Source organism: Etheostoma cragini, chromosome 10 (assembly GCF_013103735.1).
Source record: "Etheostoma cragini isolate CJK2018 chromosome 10, CSU_Ecrag_1.0, whole genome shotgun sequence".
In the NCBI taxonomy this organism is placed as follows: Eukaryota; Metazoa; Chordata; class Actinopteri; order Perciformes; family Percidae; genus Etheostoma; species Etheostoma cragini.
In genome coordinates, this window is record NC_048416.1 from 79,763 (window position 1) to 96,668 (window position 16,906).

General features: G+C 44.4%; 1 protein-coding gene across 3 annotated transcripts in view; it reads right to left on the reverse strand.

The window, feature by feature from the left end:
* Positions 1–16,906, reverse strand: part of ebf1a (EBF transcription factor 1a) — a 52,551-nt gene that overhangs the window by 19,633 nt on the left and 16,012 nt on the right. For all 3 annotated transcript variants that reach the window (XM_034883790.1, XM_034883791.1, XM_034883793.1), the window contains exons 7-9: positions 4,937–5,018; positions 3,000–3,141; positions 572–702 (exon numbers count right to left, since the gene is read on the reverse strand). In XM_034883790.1, coding sequence (XP_034739681.1) covers positions 572–702; positions 3,000–3,141; positions 4,937–5,018 — 355 coding nt within the window. The remainder of the gene's footprint in view (positions 1–571; positions 703–2,999; positions 3,142–4,936; positions 5,019–16,906) is intronic.

A 16,906-nucleotide genomic window follows, 5' to 3' on the forward strand; every position in this document is an offset into this window, starting at 1 on the left:
TCACCTTATTGCTTGTGTGTGGGCTCTATGGAATCATGAGACTTTAAGCTTTCTAACGATGTATGACTTGAGCGTGTTCATGACGGTTTAATGCAAGTAATAACGTCCTTTTATGTGGGTTCCAATTTCGAACCACCAGTGGTTCACTGAACACAAACAGGTTGAATAATTCATTTAGCACTATTTTACAGCAGTAGTTCCCAACCTGGGTGTTAATCCCCCCCCCAACTCCCCCCCTCCAGGGGTCCAAAGATATATATTGTATGGAGTGACAAGTGTATCTGTGTGCATACATCATATTGTGCCTTTACATGTAAAATATTGCATACTTTTTATATGAAACTATGCAATGTGCCGGACAAAAAAGCCTTCTAAAAAAACAATACGAGAAGTAAAAAAGTTTTTAAACTGATCACAACTCATGTCTGGGACAAGGGGTCTCAAACAGACATTGCTTTGCTACAAAGGTTGTGAACCATTGGTCCAAAGTAGAAAAGTCTCCGTTTAGTATTTTGTAATCAGGATGCGAGCAAACACACACACACACACACACACACACACAGTGACTGACCTCACTCCAGACCAGCATGGTTCCAAAGATGACCTGCAGGCCGTCAAAGAAGTTGTCCCCGATGATGATGACAGTAGCGCCTCCTGTGGTCCAGCCTTCACTGGGGCTTATGGCTTTAATGCTGGGTGTTGCTGCAAGGGTCACAAGTAAAAAAGATTAAATGCTGACCAACCTAATGACAGCTCATACTGTAAAGGTCTTAGCCATCGGCAAAATGTAAAGTCCCCCCTTCTTCTTCTTTCCATCTCCTTCTCTTTCACTCACACATCACCTCTCTTCTCTCTCCCAGGGGTCGGGGGTGAGCGAGGAATACTAATCAGAGTGATTATATGCACCCCCATTATTAAACATCACCCCTGCCCTGTGTGTGAAGGCAGCGGAGGTGCGCTTGTTTCATGACACATGGCAAAGCGTGCAGGCGTGTAAATGTCAGGTGTGCTGAGTGTCTGATCAAAGGCCACGCGACCGGGGAGCAGAGCAGAGCCAACGGTAGCTCTGCCCTCTGAATACGCCGCCTTCATTAACCAAACACTTAGTCCTTGCTCGGCTGTCCATTTCATCTCTGTGTAGTTACAGTCCTGCATGTCCGCGCCTGGCCACTGAGCATGTCACTGATCACACAGGCTCAGCTCCTGCTTGGATATTTGTAATGCATTGTGTCTAGCTTCAGTGTTTTCTCTTCAAAACATATTCTTTATGTCTTATCAGACAAAATACATGGAGTAACAAAAAAAAAACTGTTATTCAATGTGCCTTTCAACCTTACAGTATCTGTTGGTATTATGGATTTAGAGATTACTGGATGTGATTGAAGAAAAGAACAGCATTGGGAAAATACATGTTTATACAAGCTAAACCTCCTCTCCTTAACAGATATGCAGCTTGTCAGATATGCTGTAATTCTGTAAAGCGGCATAATCCACTTTAGACTAGGCTGACTTTTTCCCTGCAGCCTAGCCTTTGCTCTTTGCCTGACTCCCTGTTCTGTTGATCCTCACCAACAAGCTGGAATGATATTTAGCCCCCCGATACGCCTGCAGAGATCAACATTCACCAAGCAGCAATCTGTGGCTGTAATCATGTCCTAAGATGCCTCCTTTTCACAGCCGCTGATATTATGTGCGCTCCATGTGTATGTGTGCGTTTGTGTGTGTGTGGATTAACCAGATGGTGGAACGTGAAGCCATGTGATAGGATTATACTTTGGGGTGTTCCTCTGTGCCATCTGTTCAACTTTATGCACTGCTCATCTATTTCCGCATTAAATGGGCCCCCAAAGTTGTGTATACAAACTCAACACACACACTCTAAAAAGAAACCACTGCCTTCCTTCTTGCCATTTATTTACACTACCATACACTTTTACACCTTTCTCTCATCCCCCGCCACCACACACACACAGCCCCAGCCCGCCCCCTAGCTTGTTATTTCCCTCCTGTTGTTACTCCTTCCAAGCGCCGTCATCAGGAGAGCAGAAAATCAGAGAAGAGGAAATTCCCAAACAAATCTCTCTGACACAGGGGACATCCTTTAGCAGACTGCGTGTGCTGTCTTTTCTGTGTAAGATCCGGTCTTGCTGACGTCTCCAATATGCCCCGTCTTTGTGAACTTTCCAAATTGTCTGTGAGACCAGTTGCAGGGACAAGTGGCCCACCTTTCTCTCTGGAGAATGGTCATTAGAAAGACCAAACCATAACATTCAATCTTAAAGCAATCCACTGTAGGCCGTCATGTAAATCCCTTCTTAGGTTTTTGTCATTATCATCCCTGAGGTTGACTTTCCTCAAAGAAAAAAATATGTTTCTCTTATTCAATGTCTGGGAAATCGAAATGAGAAAATAACTGGATTAGGGACTTGGGAATCAGTGCGGGCTCCTAAATCATGTCATTATGAAGTATTAAAGGTTTGGGTCTGACTGTGCATGTGGGGGGGGGGTGCATGGGCTTTTGCGTGTGTGTGTGTGTGTGCGTGAATGGGTAAACCTGCGGGATGGGGAGTGATGGAGGGCTGGAGGATAAAAGCAGGTCTCGGAGGAAATAAAGCCAGTGTTGGCTTTAAGCAGAACAGACCTCATAAGACACATAGTGCTTATGTGAGGCAGAGTAGAAGGCCCAGAGGCAGAGACCTGAGGGGAGCAAGCCACAAGGGAGACACTCACTAGCTACCACTCACTCCTCTCTTAGCTAGTTTGAAACCCTACAAGGGAGGAAAGTAAGAATGGAGGAGGAAGCAGGAATGAGATAAGAAAGCACAGCATGAGAGGAGGTTTGAGAGGGATAGAGCAAAGACATGAGAGGGTCTGAGTGCCGAGCCAGACAGAGGGGGAAGGGGGTGAGAGAGGGAGGGAGAGGAGTTGAACAGCAAAAAAGGAAGACAAAGAAAGCTTGAAGAGAGAGCCCGGGTGTTTTGTTCCCTGCTTTTTATTACCGTGTTCCAGGTAGGACGGTGTTCCTTCCGATGGGTCCAGTCTTCGAGCTCGGCGTCCGTGTTTGGAGTTATTGTGCACAAACATGTTGTCGGAAACGGCCAGGACGTGACCCTCCACGCTCACCGTAGTTGACACAACCACCTAAGGAAATGTAAAGACAGATGGAAACCATGAAACTACAACACGCCTCACTTTGAGATGACACATACACAGTAGCGTACCGTGGGCTTTCAGTCAGGGCCTTCTGTGAAGACCTCCACCAAAGGTCTTCAAATGTCCCACCATCGTGAAGTGTCGCTCGGATACCTGATGTTTGCTAGCTGCCTCGGTGAAGCTATTAAGCCTGTTAAAACCTGTGGTGTTCCATGTTCCCTGACTGGTATTAAAAAGCGAACACGGTCAGCAAAATAGCTTGTTCCGCTCAACGGTGCTAACTGTTAGCCAGTCATAGCGGTCGTAGTTACCCTCAGTGAAGTGCCGCACAAAACCTTGGCCAGCCCTGGTGGGCTCATCCAGCTCAGGTGTAAAATAATTTCTTTCTTCTCTCCAAACAATCGCCTTGAAAAAGGCCCATGAAGGAGCTCGGAAACAGGATTGTTAGGAGGTGTGAAGGTAACGGCTATAGCTAGTTCACACACAACCCGCTAAAAGGTTCAAACTTTGATGACATCAGCGGGGCTGGCGCCGACACAACGCTGAACCCCTAGGGCGTTCTGTCACTACACATCAAAATTTGATTGGCTGATACACACGTCACTCAGAGCTATAATCAAATGGGAAATGGCAGCTTCAATGAAGGGCTAGCAATCCTACTGGTGCTGGTCCACGGAGCTGTGATGCGTTTGGATGACATGGAAAATCTAGCTACCATATTCTTTCTGGAAATATAATCCTAACGTACTGAAAAAGTAATTGATTTTTGCGACACAGAGTAATTTAGTTGTGAAAAAATATATTTTAGATTTTGACAGGGCCAGCAGAGAAGGCCCTGATGGCCCTGACAGCCCACCACTGCATATACATAGTAGTGTGTATGTGTGTGTCGTTGATCTAAATTATGAACACGGCGTAATAAATTCCTGTAAAATCTTATGTGGATTGCAGACTTTTTATTTTGAAGGGAAGATGTTAACACCTCCATTGTTATGTTTAATATTTTTCCTTAGCCTCCTAAAGAGTTGTTACTATAGTTTTAAGGGAGTAGATATTTTCTGATGTAGCATCAGTACTCAGGAAGTAAAGTTGTACTTTTTTACCGTATGTGTTACATTTTGGCTAGCGTTACTTTTTGCTCTCTTTGCTTGCACTTTTGGTGTTTTTGTTATACATGCAGTGTTGAATTATTATGAACCTACAATAAAATAGTGGCTACAGCAGAAAACAAGCTGTGAACACAGAACTTACATTTTATGCTTTATAAAGTTGATATGGTAAACTCGTTAGCAAGCCGTTGCCTATTTACAAATCCAGTAAACAGAGAGCAACATTAGCATGCATTTGGTGTTTTTGGCCTAAGTCCATTATTAACTCGGCTTTTAGCTCTACTTTTGCTCTCCACTGACTCCTGGGGGGGATTTTTGGATATTTAGCTGCTAAATGCTTCACTGTTTGCCTTCTAGCTGCCAACTCTGGCTGTTTGGCGCTGGGAAGGTAATGTACAGTGGGGTTTTTAGAGCTTTTTTCACTGAAAACAGCTGCTGTCAAAGTAAACCAAAACAGTAAAATTGTGGGCCGGAAAAGCAAGAAGAATGTTGATCTTATAAGGAGTACGAATTACTTTTCATTTTGTAATGTTAGTGCATACTATGCTCTCTTTTCTCTCTGAATTCCCATGTCTGGTGCTTTGCAAAAAAGTTATGAAAGACATTCCTAGTCAAATGTGGCCGTGGTCCTCTACACAGCACAAGCTGTAGGCACGAAGGCAACCACAACTCACCTGAAAACGCCTCATGTCTCGAGGGTTCCCTGCATTCTTCAGGCAGTTCTGGTTACACTTCAGGAAGAACTTGAGGAAGAACCTGCATATGCAGAGATAAAGAGATGGAGAGAGAGAAATAAATGAGTTAGTGAAAGAACAGCTGCCTGTCACTGAAATTACAGAATGAGCCACACTAATAAAACTAATAAAACAGCAGTGGCAGACAAAGCATACACCCTATCCATCAGTTGTTTATGCCAAAGGGACTTTTCGATGTAAAAACAGCTCTGGGATATTGAGTAAGATGCTACCATGTATATCCATCTCCGAGCTGCTGTCACAGCTTGCCATAAACTCACCGGTCGTTGTCCCCCCCACCCCCAGCTGCACAGTCGTGTGACGGAGGTTGTGCTGTAGCTACTATGCAGCACAGTGTTGCCATTCCTGCCTCTCTCAATCTCAGTGTGAGAGACCACATCAACAGCACCTGCCATACATTATTAATAGGCTGAGATGGCAAGTATGGCTACCCACATCAATACTTAATGAGGGAGGGAGGAGGGAGGGTCGGCGGAGTAAAGGGTGTGTGTGTGTGTGTGTGTGTGTGTGTGTGTGTGTGTGTGTGTGTGTGTGTGTGTGTGTTTGTGAGAGAGAGAAAGTTGGGGGGGGGGATGGAAGCCTTAAATCAGAAAGTGGAGGGCTTACAATTTATTCCCTAGCCCCACCCCGAGGCTTAAAGCCTGACAACTTCTACTTTAACTGAAACAACAGTACTGTACATCTCTCCATTCTCCCTTCTGCATTGTCTTCTGAGAGAGAGAAAAGAAAAAAACTATATCAAATAAACCTCAAAAATCAACAGCACTGTGTACAAATAAACAGGAACCCTCAAAAGGGGGAAAATAAAAGTACAACATTTCCCGGTCGCCTCCCATCCTCCTCCTCCCTTTGAGGTAGCTCAAAGAAGTGCTGACAGCTGAAACTGCTTACAGTACAGATCTCCACAGCACACAGAGAATCACTCCTTTGCTCAGCTTTTCTTTCATATGTCTTATTTTCTACCCTCTGTTCATTTGTTATGGCTAGGATTCTGCACTGGGCAGCGCGTTTGGAGCCAACTGCCTTAGATAGAATCATGCATGAGCAGACACACACACACACACACACACACACAGACAGACATGTCAAGAGAAACGCAACAAGCAGCAGTGTGACTTGGACAATTGCTTCATCTAGAAAAGAAAAAAGAAGCAAAAACAAGAGAGCGAAGAAGATAAATGGACAGACCAGAGTTCTGTCTCATTTCAAGGGCCAGACTACTGCTGTGCACATTACAAACATCTGATGTAACACAAGAACTCGTGAATTTATCCTCGACAACTTTTAAATGCATGACAGCTGGCTAGTGGTAGAAGCTCTTCTTCAAGTGAGGAAGAAAAAGCCTCTCATGATGTGAACAACACATTGTCTTTCTCTGCCTCTCTATTTCTTTTGCTCCCACTTTGTTTGTGTTCTGATTTACGATTGCACTGGCGCAAGAGGCTAAAACTGAATAAGAAGGGGGAGAGGCAAAAAGGGTGAGAGAGCGTGGGCGAGGCAGGGAGGGAGGAAAGTAGAAAGCGAGAGGAGAGAAATGATGGAAAGATAGACAGATGGACAAGGTAGAGAGTATGTGAAATCGGAAAGGAGAGACAGACCACCCTCCTGTATATTTTAAAAGCTGTAGGCCAATATCTCAATAATTCATGAAGCAGAGAGATGGAGGCTTGTTTTTCCACAGTGGCTGTTGGACCCCACAGGCTGTGGGTCTCCCAACTTTTTTATCTCCTCGAGGTAGGAGAGCACCCTTAAAGACAGCTGTGGACCACATCCACTTGTCCAACATACTCCACCTTCCTCACTGCTCCTTCTGTTGAATTCATGGACTCCACGCTTTTACTTTACTGTCCTCCACCTCTGAGCTATTTAAGATAGACAGATGATGGATAAGTGGGTAGAGAAAAGTTAGGGTCAGCAGAGTCAGAGGTCACCAAATAAGGAGGTTCAATATTTGAGTTTGGATTGGAGAGGAGGAAAAGGTGGAGAAAAAAGGAGAAGCGAGACTGTGCTGTGATATCCAGTGTGAAAAAAGAGACATTAAGAGGAAGTCAGCATGCCTCGTTTGCTTAGCCACATGTCAGCGTGTCCCCTCGATCTGCTGCACGCGTGGCTCATCTGATTCATTATTTACATGACTTAAGGTGTCTGGAGTCAGCCGCAGGGAAACACTACAAAACTGCAGCATGTTGATTCCTTAGTGCTCTATCTCATCTCCCCAGGAGCCGGGGGACTGGAATCACCGCTGCACACATTTACATGGATCAACAGAGTGTGGGCGTGTATGGGGGGGGGAGAAGGAGCAGTGCGTGTTGATATGCAATAGCAAAGAGATTACCATGAGGATGGTTATGGATAATCTTATTGACAGCTGAACAGTAAATATGGACAGATAGCTGACAATGGCCTATAATTCTAGTACTCTTCACTGCGTACTCTTCACTGCGTCATGACTGTTGTGCTGTTACTCATGTTGACTTTGAGCGTTTTTTCAGACGTATCCTCCCATCCTTATCTGATGAACTCAGTGACACCACCATGTGTTCATTTAAACTGATTTTAAAGTAGATGTTATTTAACAAAACATGGATATTGTTACAATCATTTTTCCATACAATTCAGTAGTCCACGTTTAGCTCAGTTTGGTCAAGTTTTAGCTCAGTTTGGACTATTTGAACTGTTTATTATCCCTTAAGCAATTATTTTAAATGTTCTACCTTTGCTATATATGCGAAAAATGCAAAAAAGGTATTTATCCATTACTTTAACTATTATTTAACTATTTCTAATTCCTGCTCACTTGCTAAGTAGGTTTCATACAATGTTAATGGCAACACAACTGAGACAATACATTTGTAATCCTGTTTGGAAGTTTATTTTCCTCCCTAACACAAATACGTGCGCAAAACCAGCCTTTAATGCAGACAACAGTAAATGAAATCATAAATGATCTTTGTTGTCAGAGTAACGTTTCTTAAATCATATCATGTGATAATTGCCATAGCAACCATTGAGGAAAGTTTGAGTTTAGATGGCATATTCTCTGGAAATGATATCGGTAAATTTCTTCATATTGACTTTTGTTTAACAATTTGGAATTGTGGAGAAGGCTTTGAAATGCATGTTTATTAGTATATAGGGAGATCAAATGTAGGCCTACGGACTATTGATTAACTTAAACGGAATCCCATCTGAAAACATAAAGTTTCAGTTGATCTATAGAACATATTGAATATTGTTTGAGTTTGAGACTCTTGCTGGTATTAAGCTGTTTTACTGTGCAGACGCCACAGCTCCAAATTACCACTGCAAATTGCTGCGCCGGCCGGATTAAATGAAATAAAACCATTTTGCTCTCACGTAATTACCCCCAAATCTAGCGGCGGCTGTGGAAGTGATTTTGTGTAAATAACTGCTTGGCCTCTTGAAGCCTCATGGCATAATTTTGCAACAGCAAAAATGAACTAATAAACACATGCAGCCGGTCGCCATAGTAATTTAATGATCTCACACTTTCATCATATCAAAACAGGCATTATTTGTCACTTTGGAGCAATTAAACACAAAATCACCCTCTGCCCATAAAAAAAACAAAACAAGGAAAGCAATTATAAGACAACTTTTAAGTAATCCCTGTAGCATCTAAATATTATTACAGCGGTGATAACGATAGTCTAAGCGATTAGCTAACAGCAAGGAAGCCTCCGAGGGACAATTCTGTTATATTTTCTAATAATTTTCCTACATTAGCAACAAATGAGGTAAAGAGTTGTTTTCCTTGTCAAATTTAACTTTAGAACTGTGTGGTTTTATCTTCCTCGGTAGTTCTAGTTCATTCATCTTTTCAGCCTTTTCTTACACACTGTGCTGTACATCTTTGCACCTCATTTCTTTATTCATTACCCCCCCTCTCTCTGTTTTGTTCCAATGCCGATGCGCTGTAAAAATGGCTGTTGGTGATGCCATAACTCAGCCCTCTCCTCTCCCTCTCGCTCCATCCATCTCTGCCGCACAGATCATCTCCAGAAGAAAAGCACTGTGTCTGCCTCCTAATACGCTTCATGAGGTGTGTAATTCACTGTGCTCCGGAGGGGAGCCATTTGTCTCGGGGGTTAACTAAGTGACACAACAGCACTTCCCCATGCCTGTTACCACCGTGGGACATGTTGAACTAATCTAGGCAGGTAGAGGAATGTAACATCCTGCGCTCCGGCAATTAAGCATTAGGATCTGTTCAGGAAATCGATCATAATGAAGTCAGAGGCAAGTTCAAATTAAGTGTAAATATTTGTAAGCAAATATAATGTTACAGTTTGAAAAAGAAGTGACAAATAGGCAACCAAACTTAAAGTGAAGTCAGGGGCTCTCAGAGAACCAAACAGCTTCCTCAAGTCATTTTTGTGTATTTTCTTTTCCTCCCCTTTGTGTTTCACTTCTCGTAGTCTTTCTTTTCTCTGTAACTCTTTCTTTTGCTCTTTCCGCTATGCATCACTGACACTTCAACCAAGAGCCTGACTGGCTTGTTTTCATGGTGACCTGTCTGGCGTAAAAGTACACACACACACACACACACACACACACGCACACACTCACACAAACACACTAATTTAGGGAGATTTATGAGGGGGGCCTTGCACCAGGAGCCGTGCAGGCTGACCCCAAGGGTGTAGGGGGGCCAATGGGTGGGGTAGGGGGCCTGGCTCCACAGGGGGGGACATTAATAATCCAGAACCAGGTCTGTCTCTGGGCCTGGCCATGGACCTTGGACACCAGGCTGTAACAGCCTGTAGTGGCCTAGTTAACTAGGAAAGAGAAACATCCAGTTCAACATGCCGTAATCATATTAGATAGATAGATACAGAGATTGACTAAAAAAAGACAAAGCTTAACAGAGAAGATGCAGAAACACATAATGAATACACACACACACACACACACACACACACACACACACAGCTCCATTCCTTCTTGAGTGCTACTACTCAAAGTAGCAGCGCACACCTCTACTGTATATTGCCCTCATGTCTATCTTAAGTTTCATGATTTATTTAAATAGAACATCTCACTGCGCTAAAAAATTCATTCCCAGCTCACTCCGTGCATCGTCCCATCCTCCTCTTCGTCTGTATCTGCTCATGTCAAGTCAGCTAAATATGCCCCGTTGTTAAATATTTCTTAGAACAAATGGACCCTGGAGGAGGGAGACAGTGGGTCGGGGAGGATCCGCGCTGTGCCTTAGCCGCTTAGGGTGAGGACCCACTTGGGAGAGATCGCTCCTCGCTTCCCCCAGAGCCAGCACTCTAGTCCCAGCTTGGGGACAGAAGTCCCAGAGACACTTAACCAATTGTGTTTCATCCATTTCATCTCAAAAGGATCATTCAAAATTCAACTGAGAAATTGTACAGGGATCATTGAAAGACAGGAAATGAGATCTCTCTTGTTTGTAGGAATGTAGAAGAAAGGAGTAGTGGGTTCAACAACTTGTGGCCTGATAACATTGCTACCTGTGGCCTGGCTTTACAACAGAGCATCTGGAAAAAATAGTGCAACCAAATAAACATATCTGCATGCCTGTGTGTGTGTGTATGTGTGTGTGTATCAAAGCCATGGTGAATAAGAGGCTGTCTGGCTGATGGACAAGCTTGGCAGGCGGTGCTGATTGAAACACTTCCTCTGTCGGAGACTGGCCCATTAATCTGATGGAGACGGAGACAAAGAAAGAGAGAGAGAAAGAGAGAGAGAGATGCTCCAGGCCCCCAGACCACAAGAGTAATGAAGGGTCCTGGTCCCTCTCACCTCAGTGCTGTCCTGCAGTGCCGGGACACTCTGCTACCCTGTCCAGCGCGAGCCCTGCCCTCGTGGGACTGACCAGTGAAAAATGGCCCTGTCACCAGCCTGGGTAGACGCTGCCGCACAGCCCTAGGCTGTGTGTGACCGTGTGTGTGCGTGTGACCGCGTGCTTATGCCCGCCTGGGTGCCTTCCCCGCACAGTCAATTACCCTAACCGTTCGCCTCTCTACCTTAGTTGAAGACTGATGTATTCATATTGAATAGTGTTGATTTAAGCACATGTTAAACTTAATGCATAATGCATCGACTATATATAGCTTGATAAAGAGCACTGTGTCAACCCGGGACCAGCCCCATACATTGTGGGGATGAATGTGCCGCTTGCAAAAGTTCTTTCTTTTTGTTCCATTTAAGCACTGTATTAAATCATAACTATGACTGTGACTGTACAGAGGCTCAAGGTTATGTTTCTAAATGCAGCGAATCAGAAATCAGAAACTTAATTAGTGTGCCGTGTTTGTTCTCAGGTGAAAAGTTGTTCCCTCCAATGAGTCTTGAAGAAGGAATATGAAAGCAGAGAGTGGGAGGGACAGAGAACGTGTAAGGGGTGTGTGTGTGTGTGTGTGTGTGTGTGTGTGTGTGTGTGTGTGTGTGTGTTTGTGTGTGTGTTTGTGTGTGGGTGTGTGTGACGGAGGAAGATTGATACTGAACAGAGACGTATGGCTCGGCTGGTGTGGGTGTGCGTGCCGACATTTGCATGTGTGTGTTTTGGCCTTGCATCCCCCTGTGTTTATCAAACATATTACAGCTCCTTCTAGATTCCTCACCTGCACACCCCCAGCCTGCTACATATGGCCCACCAATCACAAAATAAGGAATCATGCATATATTAGCATAGCTAATGGCCTACCCTCTCCATTTAATATGCAAATTTTCTGAAACATTACTGAATGCCGTCTGTTCTAAATGAATAAATTTGAATCGCAATTAGAATAATCCTTTATAATTAATGAAAACTGTCAATTTTGGTTCATAAGTAATTTGATTAAAGTGGTGATGGGACACTTATGAAGTTCATCGGGCTGAGAACACACACTCGCACGCATGCATGCAAACAAACACACACAAGCTGCATGACAACCAACAGCAGGTCCGGGGCTGCATTATTGATGAAGATGATTAATAAACTTATGAAAGTGGTTGTCACACATGCCAGCCCTTTTTTTTCACCCAAACACAACTTCTTTCCACTCCTTTACGGACGTGGAGAAACAACCAATCAATCACGCCTTTCTGCCACCTGACCGAGAGGGAAAAGTGAGGGAGTGATTGAAAAGGTTTCCGGGCCTCGTGGTGCTGTGTCAGTGGCCTGTCTGTCCGGAGAGAGACACTGATGGACTGTCGAGGCAGAGAGAGCAACGCACACACACATGCCAAGTCATTACAGGGGTTTGAAACGATACCCTGTTGTTTCTCACAGGGGGATGAGCAGTGCTGCTGTTTGCTGAGTTTTATCAGAGTATAAAGACACGTTATGAGGAGCATGTAGTTTTAGAAGAGTGCAACCAGTCTCGAACTGTTCATCAAAATCCTTTTCTTCACCATTATCTCTCTCATGCTGTGCTACGCTGCCACTGACGCGTGTAACGGCATTACTTAAATTAAGGTCACTCAACTGTGGGACATTGTTGCAATGTGCCCTGCATGTGTGTCTCTTTACCTTGTACGGTATGTATATGTACGTGAGTAAGCTAGTGTTTGTGTGACGATTTGAACAGTGTGTGTACGTGAGTGTGTTTGCATGGCTTTAACCCAATAATAATGGTCCAGATAGTGTAGAGCCTCGCAGACTAATTAGCCCTATCACGGAGAAAATAGCAGCCTGCTAATTAATGGGTATTATGGCATTTCAGAAGTCAGTGCTCTAATTGGGAGGGAACTGAGCCTCGCATTTCCATACTGCAGTAATACCGGCTTTATCCGCCCGTCTTTCTATCTGTCTGTCTGCCTATTTGGCATGCTTGCTTTTAAACACAATCCTCCACATGAACGCAGGGAAAATAATGATCCTGCACACACTCACATTTTCAAAAGTACACACAGTATTGCACAGGATGTATATACAAAGAGAACAACTTTTAGCAGAAGAAAAAAAAAATCACTAAATTAAACATTTTTTGTAACCTCTGACCCATTATCTTATATTTTTATTCTGATTAAATATCTTTATATTGCTTTTAGAGAATAACGCGCCTGATGCAAGTGAATTGGTCAGTAATATAATCCATCTCAATAATTCTCAGCATTGTTTTTGTATGTGTGTGTGTGTCTCCACACCAGTTCTCTCTGACACACATGCATATCCCCTATAGAGTCCTCTTAACCCTATCAGACGGTGGGACAATCAAAATAGATTTGCATTCAAATGCCACATGCTCGGTATCAAATATCAAATCAAGCCCGAGTCTCTGAGACAGACAGACCTCCTCCCTGCTTCCTTCACTTCCCCTCCTGCACCTCCTCCCTCCTCTCGGGTCCCAGGGACTTCCATTCTCCCCCGGACGAGCTCTATCGAGGAGTGACAGGCTGTGGTCAGGGCGTGATTGACAGCCTGTTGATGCTTCTCTTTCCACCACACACACACACACACACAGACACGCACACACACACACACCAACCATTCGCCTCCACCACCTCGTGCACTGGCCTGGGTGTCTGTGATAGCCCCTGGACTAGTGCCCCGCAGGCTGCACAGCACTATACATACAAATCACAGTGTGTCAGCCTTGTGAATGGGCCCATTTTGACTTTGTCCTTTTAAAGTCCGCCCCCCTTGAAGTGGGCTAGATCTGTATCCTGCGTCTTTTTTACTTTCCCTCTCACTCTTGTATGCACACAGAGGCAGATAAATGAGGAAACTTACACAAAGGCACAAAATAGTGGAAGTGTGCACACACATCATATACACACACATGCACAGAAACACACAGGAAAAAAGGCAGATTAAAACATGGTGGTAATGGGCAGCACCTCACAGAAGCAGGGTATCCATACATCACTACACAAAAACACACACACACAAACACACACACATACACATACACACACACACATACACACACAATAACGGCCAAGACCCGGGGCCTAATCTCACACACTCAGCTAGCACACCTGGGTAATGTTAAGAGGGCAGTTATAGTCAATTACATTCCCATATAACACATAAACCTCCACCCCGCCTGTGCAAGGAGAGTAATTGAAAACAGGCGCATAACGCACCAGGGTCCAGACAAAAAGTCAACTTCCCACCCCTGACTTTCCCATTCACTACATGTGCTGTCTTCCCATTCCATATTCTGGAGTCCTGGGGGCAAATGTAAGGAGGAGGAACGAGTTGGGTTGCCATTTGGAAATAAGGCAGCTAAAGAGCAGGAGGGTATGGAGTCATATGAGGTAGGGTGAGGAAGACAAAAGGAGTGGGAATGGAGAGATGGTGAGGGCTTTGTCTCCTAGGTGAGGTCCAGGGGGGAAGCAGTTAGGGTCGGGGCAAAAGGGTGGTGGACTGGTGGTGGTGTTCCATGCAAGTGGGGTGGGTGAGTTAAGGGGGAAAGCAGTTGTAAGTAGGAGTTTGAGACTGACAGGTGACATTACCCTGCGTCATGGCTGGAGGGACAGAGGGACAGAGGGCGCGATGGTTATCCAAGCAGAGAAATGTCAATGTCCAGACACCACTGTGACACACACACACACACACACACACAGACACACGCACACACACACACACATACAACACACGCACAAACAAGAGCTGCACAAACACACAAGCACACAAAGATCCAGGACAAAAGAGTCTGGAGTCTTTGAGAGTGAAAAAGGCTGGCTACTGTGGGCAGAGATGAAGAGATTACATCCTCTCCATTTGAAAAAGAAGGAGATGAGAATAAAGAGACAAAGCAGAAGAAAAGGTGAAGAAGTCACTGGCTATACTATTACGAGTCAACAATCTTGCATTTATTCATAACGTGCTTTCTAAACATTGGCTTCCATCCTTTCGTGAAGTCGGTTCTTTCTTCACATTTGTCCTTTTCCAATCTGCTGTTTTCATTAAAGCCTAACCTAATTTTGCCAAAGCTTATAAAATGTCCATATTGCTGCTCATTCGACCTCATTGATTTACTGTTTGGTTAAATATTCACGACTGTGGATGCAATTAACATGCTGTTAATGAATAATTGATCGCATCTTAAGCGGCCATAAAGCTCATGCATATTAATAATTGAAACAGGAAATATGAAAAAAACAACCTTCCTTGTTTTGCCTGAAATCAACCTTCTTTCATTTTGTTTCATTAGTCAGGAAGGCATGTTGAGAGTATTCAAGGGGGGAAAGTGTAGCTTATGAATGTGAATGTGTGTATGGGAAGAAGACAGAAGGCAGAAAGTGCTGTTAACACTATGCAAATGGCTCCCATAAACACCGCTTTAACCGCTCTTATATGCATTTAAGCTGCCTTTGAGTACATCCATTTATCCCGTACATACATCTCTACAGTGTGTGATGTGTGGAGTACAGTGTGGGAGAGCGTTGTGTTGACAGCCTCAGTGTGACAGAGGTAGTAGCTGCCTGTTTTGAGAGGCGAGTGTTTACCAGGAGTGAACACTACACAAAACAAATCTAGCGAACATGGGGGGGCTTGTCAGTGCGAGACTGGAGATCAGTCAGCCAACATCGAGCTTTCTGCTCTCACTGTGTCTCTACTAGCGTATGGCTATAGGCTGCTGTCCCCCCTGGCACCTCCCCAGGTTCTGCTGAGGGGAAGAATGGTGAAGAGAGGGAGATGGGGGTGGGAGTCAATGACAATGTGTCTCACACTAATGCTGTGGTGCACCTATGGTCAGGTGAATATTCCGGTCTGTTCCCTATTTGTATGTGCAAGAGTAAAACTGTGTGCTTGTGTGTGATTGGGGGGGGTTACATTCATTATCCGTACATCCTGCATTCCTAAACCACTCTAAAATGCCTTGACATGAAAAATACATCTCAGAAGCAGCCACACACTCCAGGAAAACACCAATTTACATCGTTGCTTGTGATTTATTTAGTACAGAAAAAGCTCTCAGAGGTGTGTGTGTTATGTGTGTGTAACCCCCCTCTATTTCCCTCTCCGGCAACCATCTAACTACTCAGCAATGTTGGTGTCTCGGAGCTAAAAGTGACAAGCTGTCAATTGTGTTCCAATATTAACCCCCCCCTCAATGTCTGCGTGACCGTCTTCTTCTCTGTGATGTTGGCTTGATCAAAGAAGCAGCACTTTGAAAAAAATAACCAGAGAGAGTGAAATGGAGGACACCATGCTGCTTACAGACTGATGAACGACAGCCAGACACTCAGTAAAATACTGTCCCCCTTTCTCTTTTCTTTGTCTTTCCTTCTCAATCTTTGTCATCACCGCTTTGGAGAGGCAACATAAGGCGTTGGCTGAGCAGAATTCAGTATCTTCTATATACAGCCAGGCGGTTAGCAGTAGATCGTCGAGTGTATGGTATACAATTTTATGAAGAGGGAGAGACTATGAGCTCAAGCTTTTTATATGGAGACGAAGGCAGGCCTTGCCAACATTTTCCCCCTATTCTGTTCTCACTGTTCTGAAGAGAGATTGGAAGAGGGCTGGGCAGGGGATAAAAGAGAGAAAAGGACCACCAGAGTGACAGAATAAGCTACAGAGATGCCCTGTGTCTCTGTTTTATCTTATCTTAGCAGGTTCACCTAGCAATGAGATTCCTCAAACACACCTTTAGTCATTAGCAAGGGGGGGGGGCTGAAGGGAGAGGGATGGAAAGAGAAAAGGAAAAAGAGAGATGAAGAAACAAAGAAAGAGAGAGAGAGAGGGATGGGAGGTGGGTCTCTCTGTGGCTAATTCTCTGGGTGTGGGAAAGCAGAGCACCTAACACAGGTTGGCCTGGTTTCAGTAATGAGTTTGATTCTCCTCTCTGCCTCGTCAGTCTCACTAGGGACCAAGACTGCATAATAACGTCCTTCACACACACACACACACACACACACACACACACACACACACACACAAACACACGCACACACACA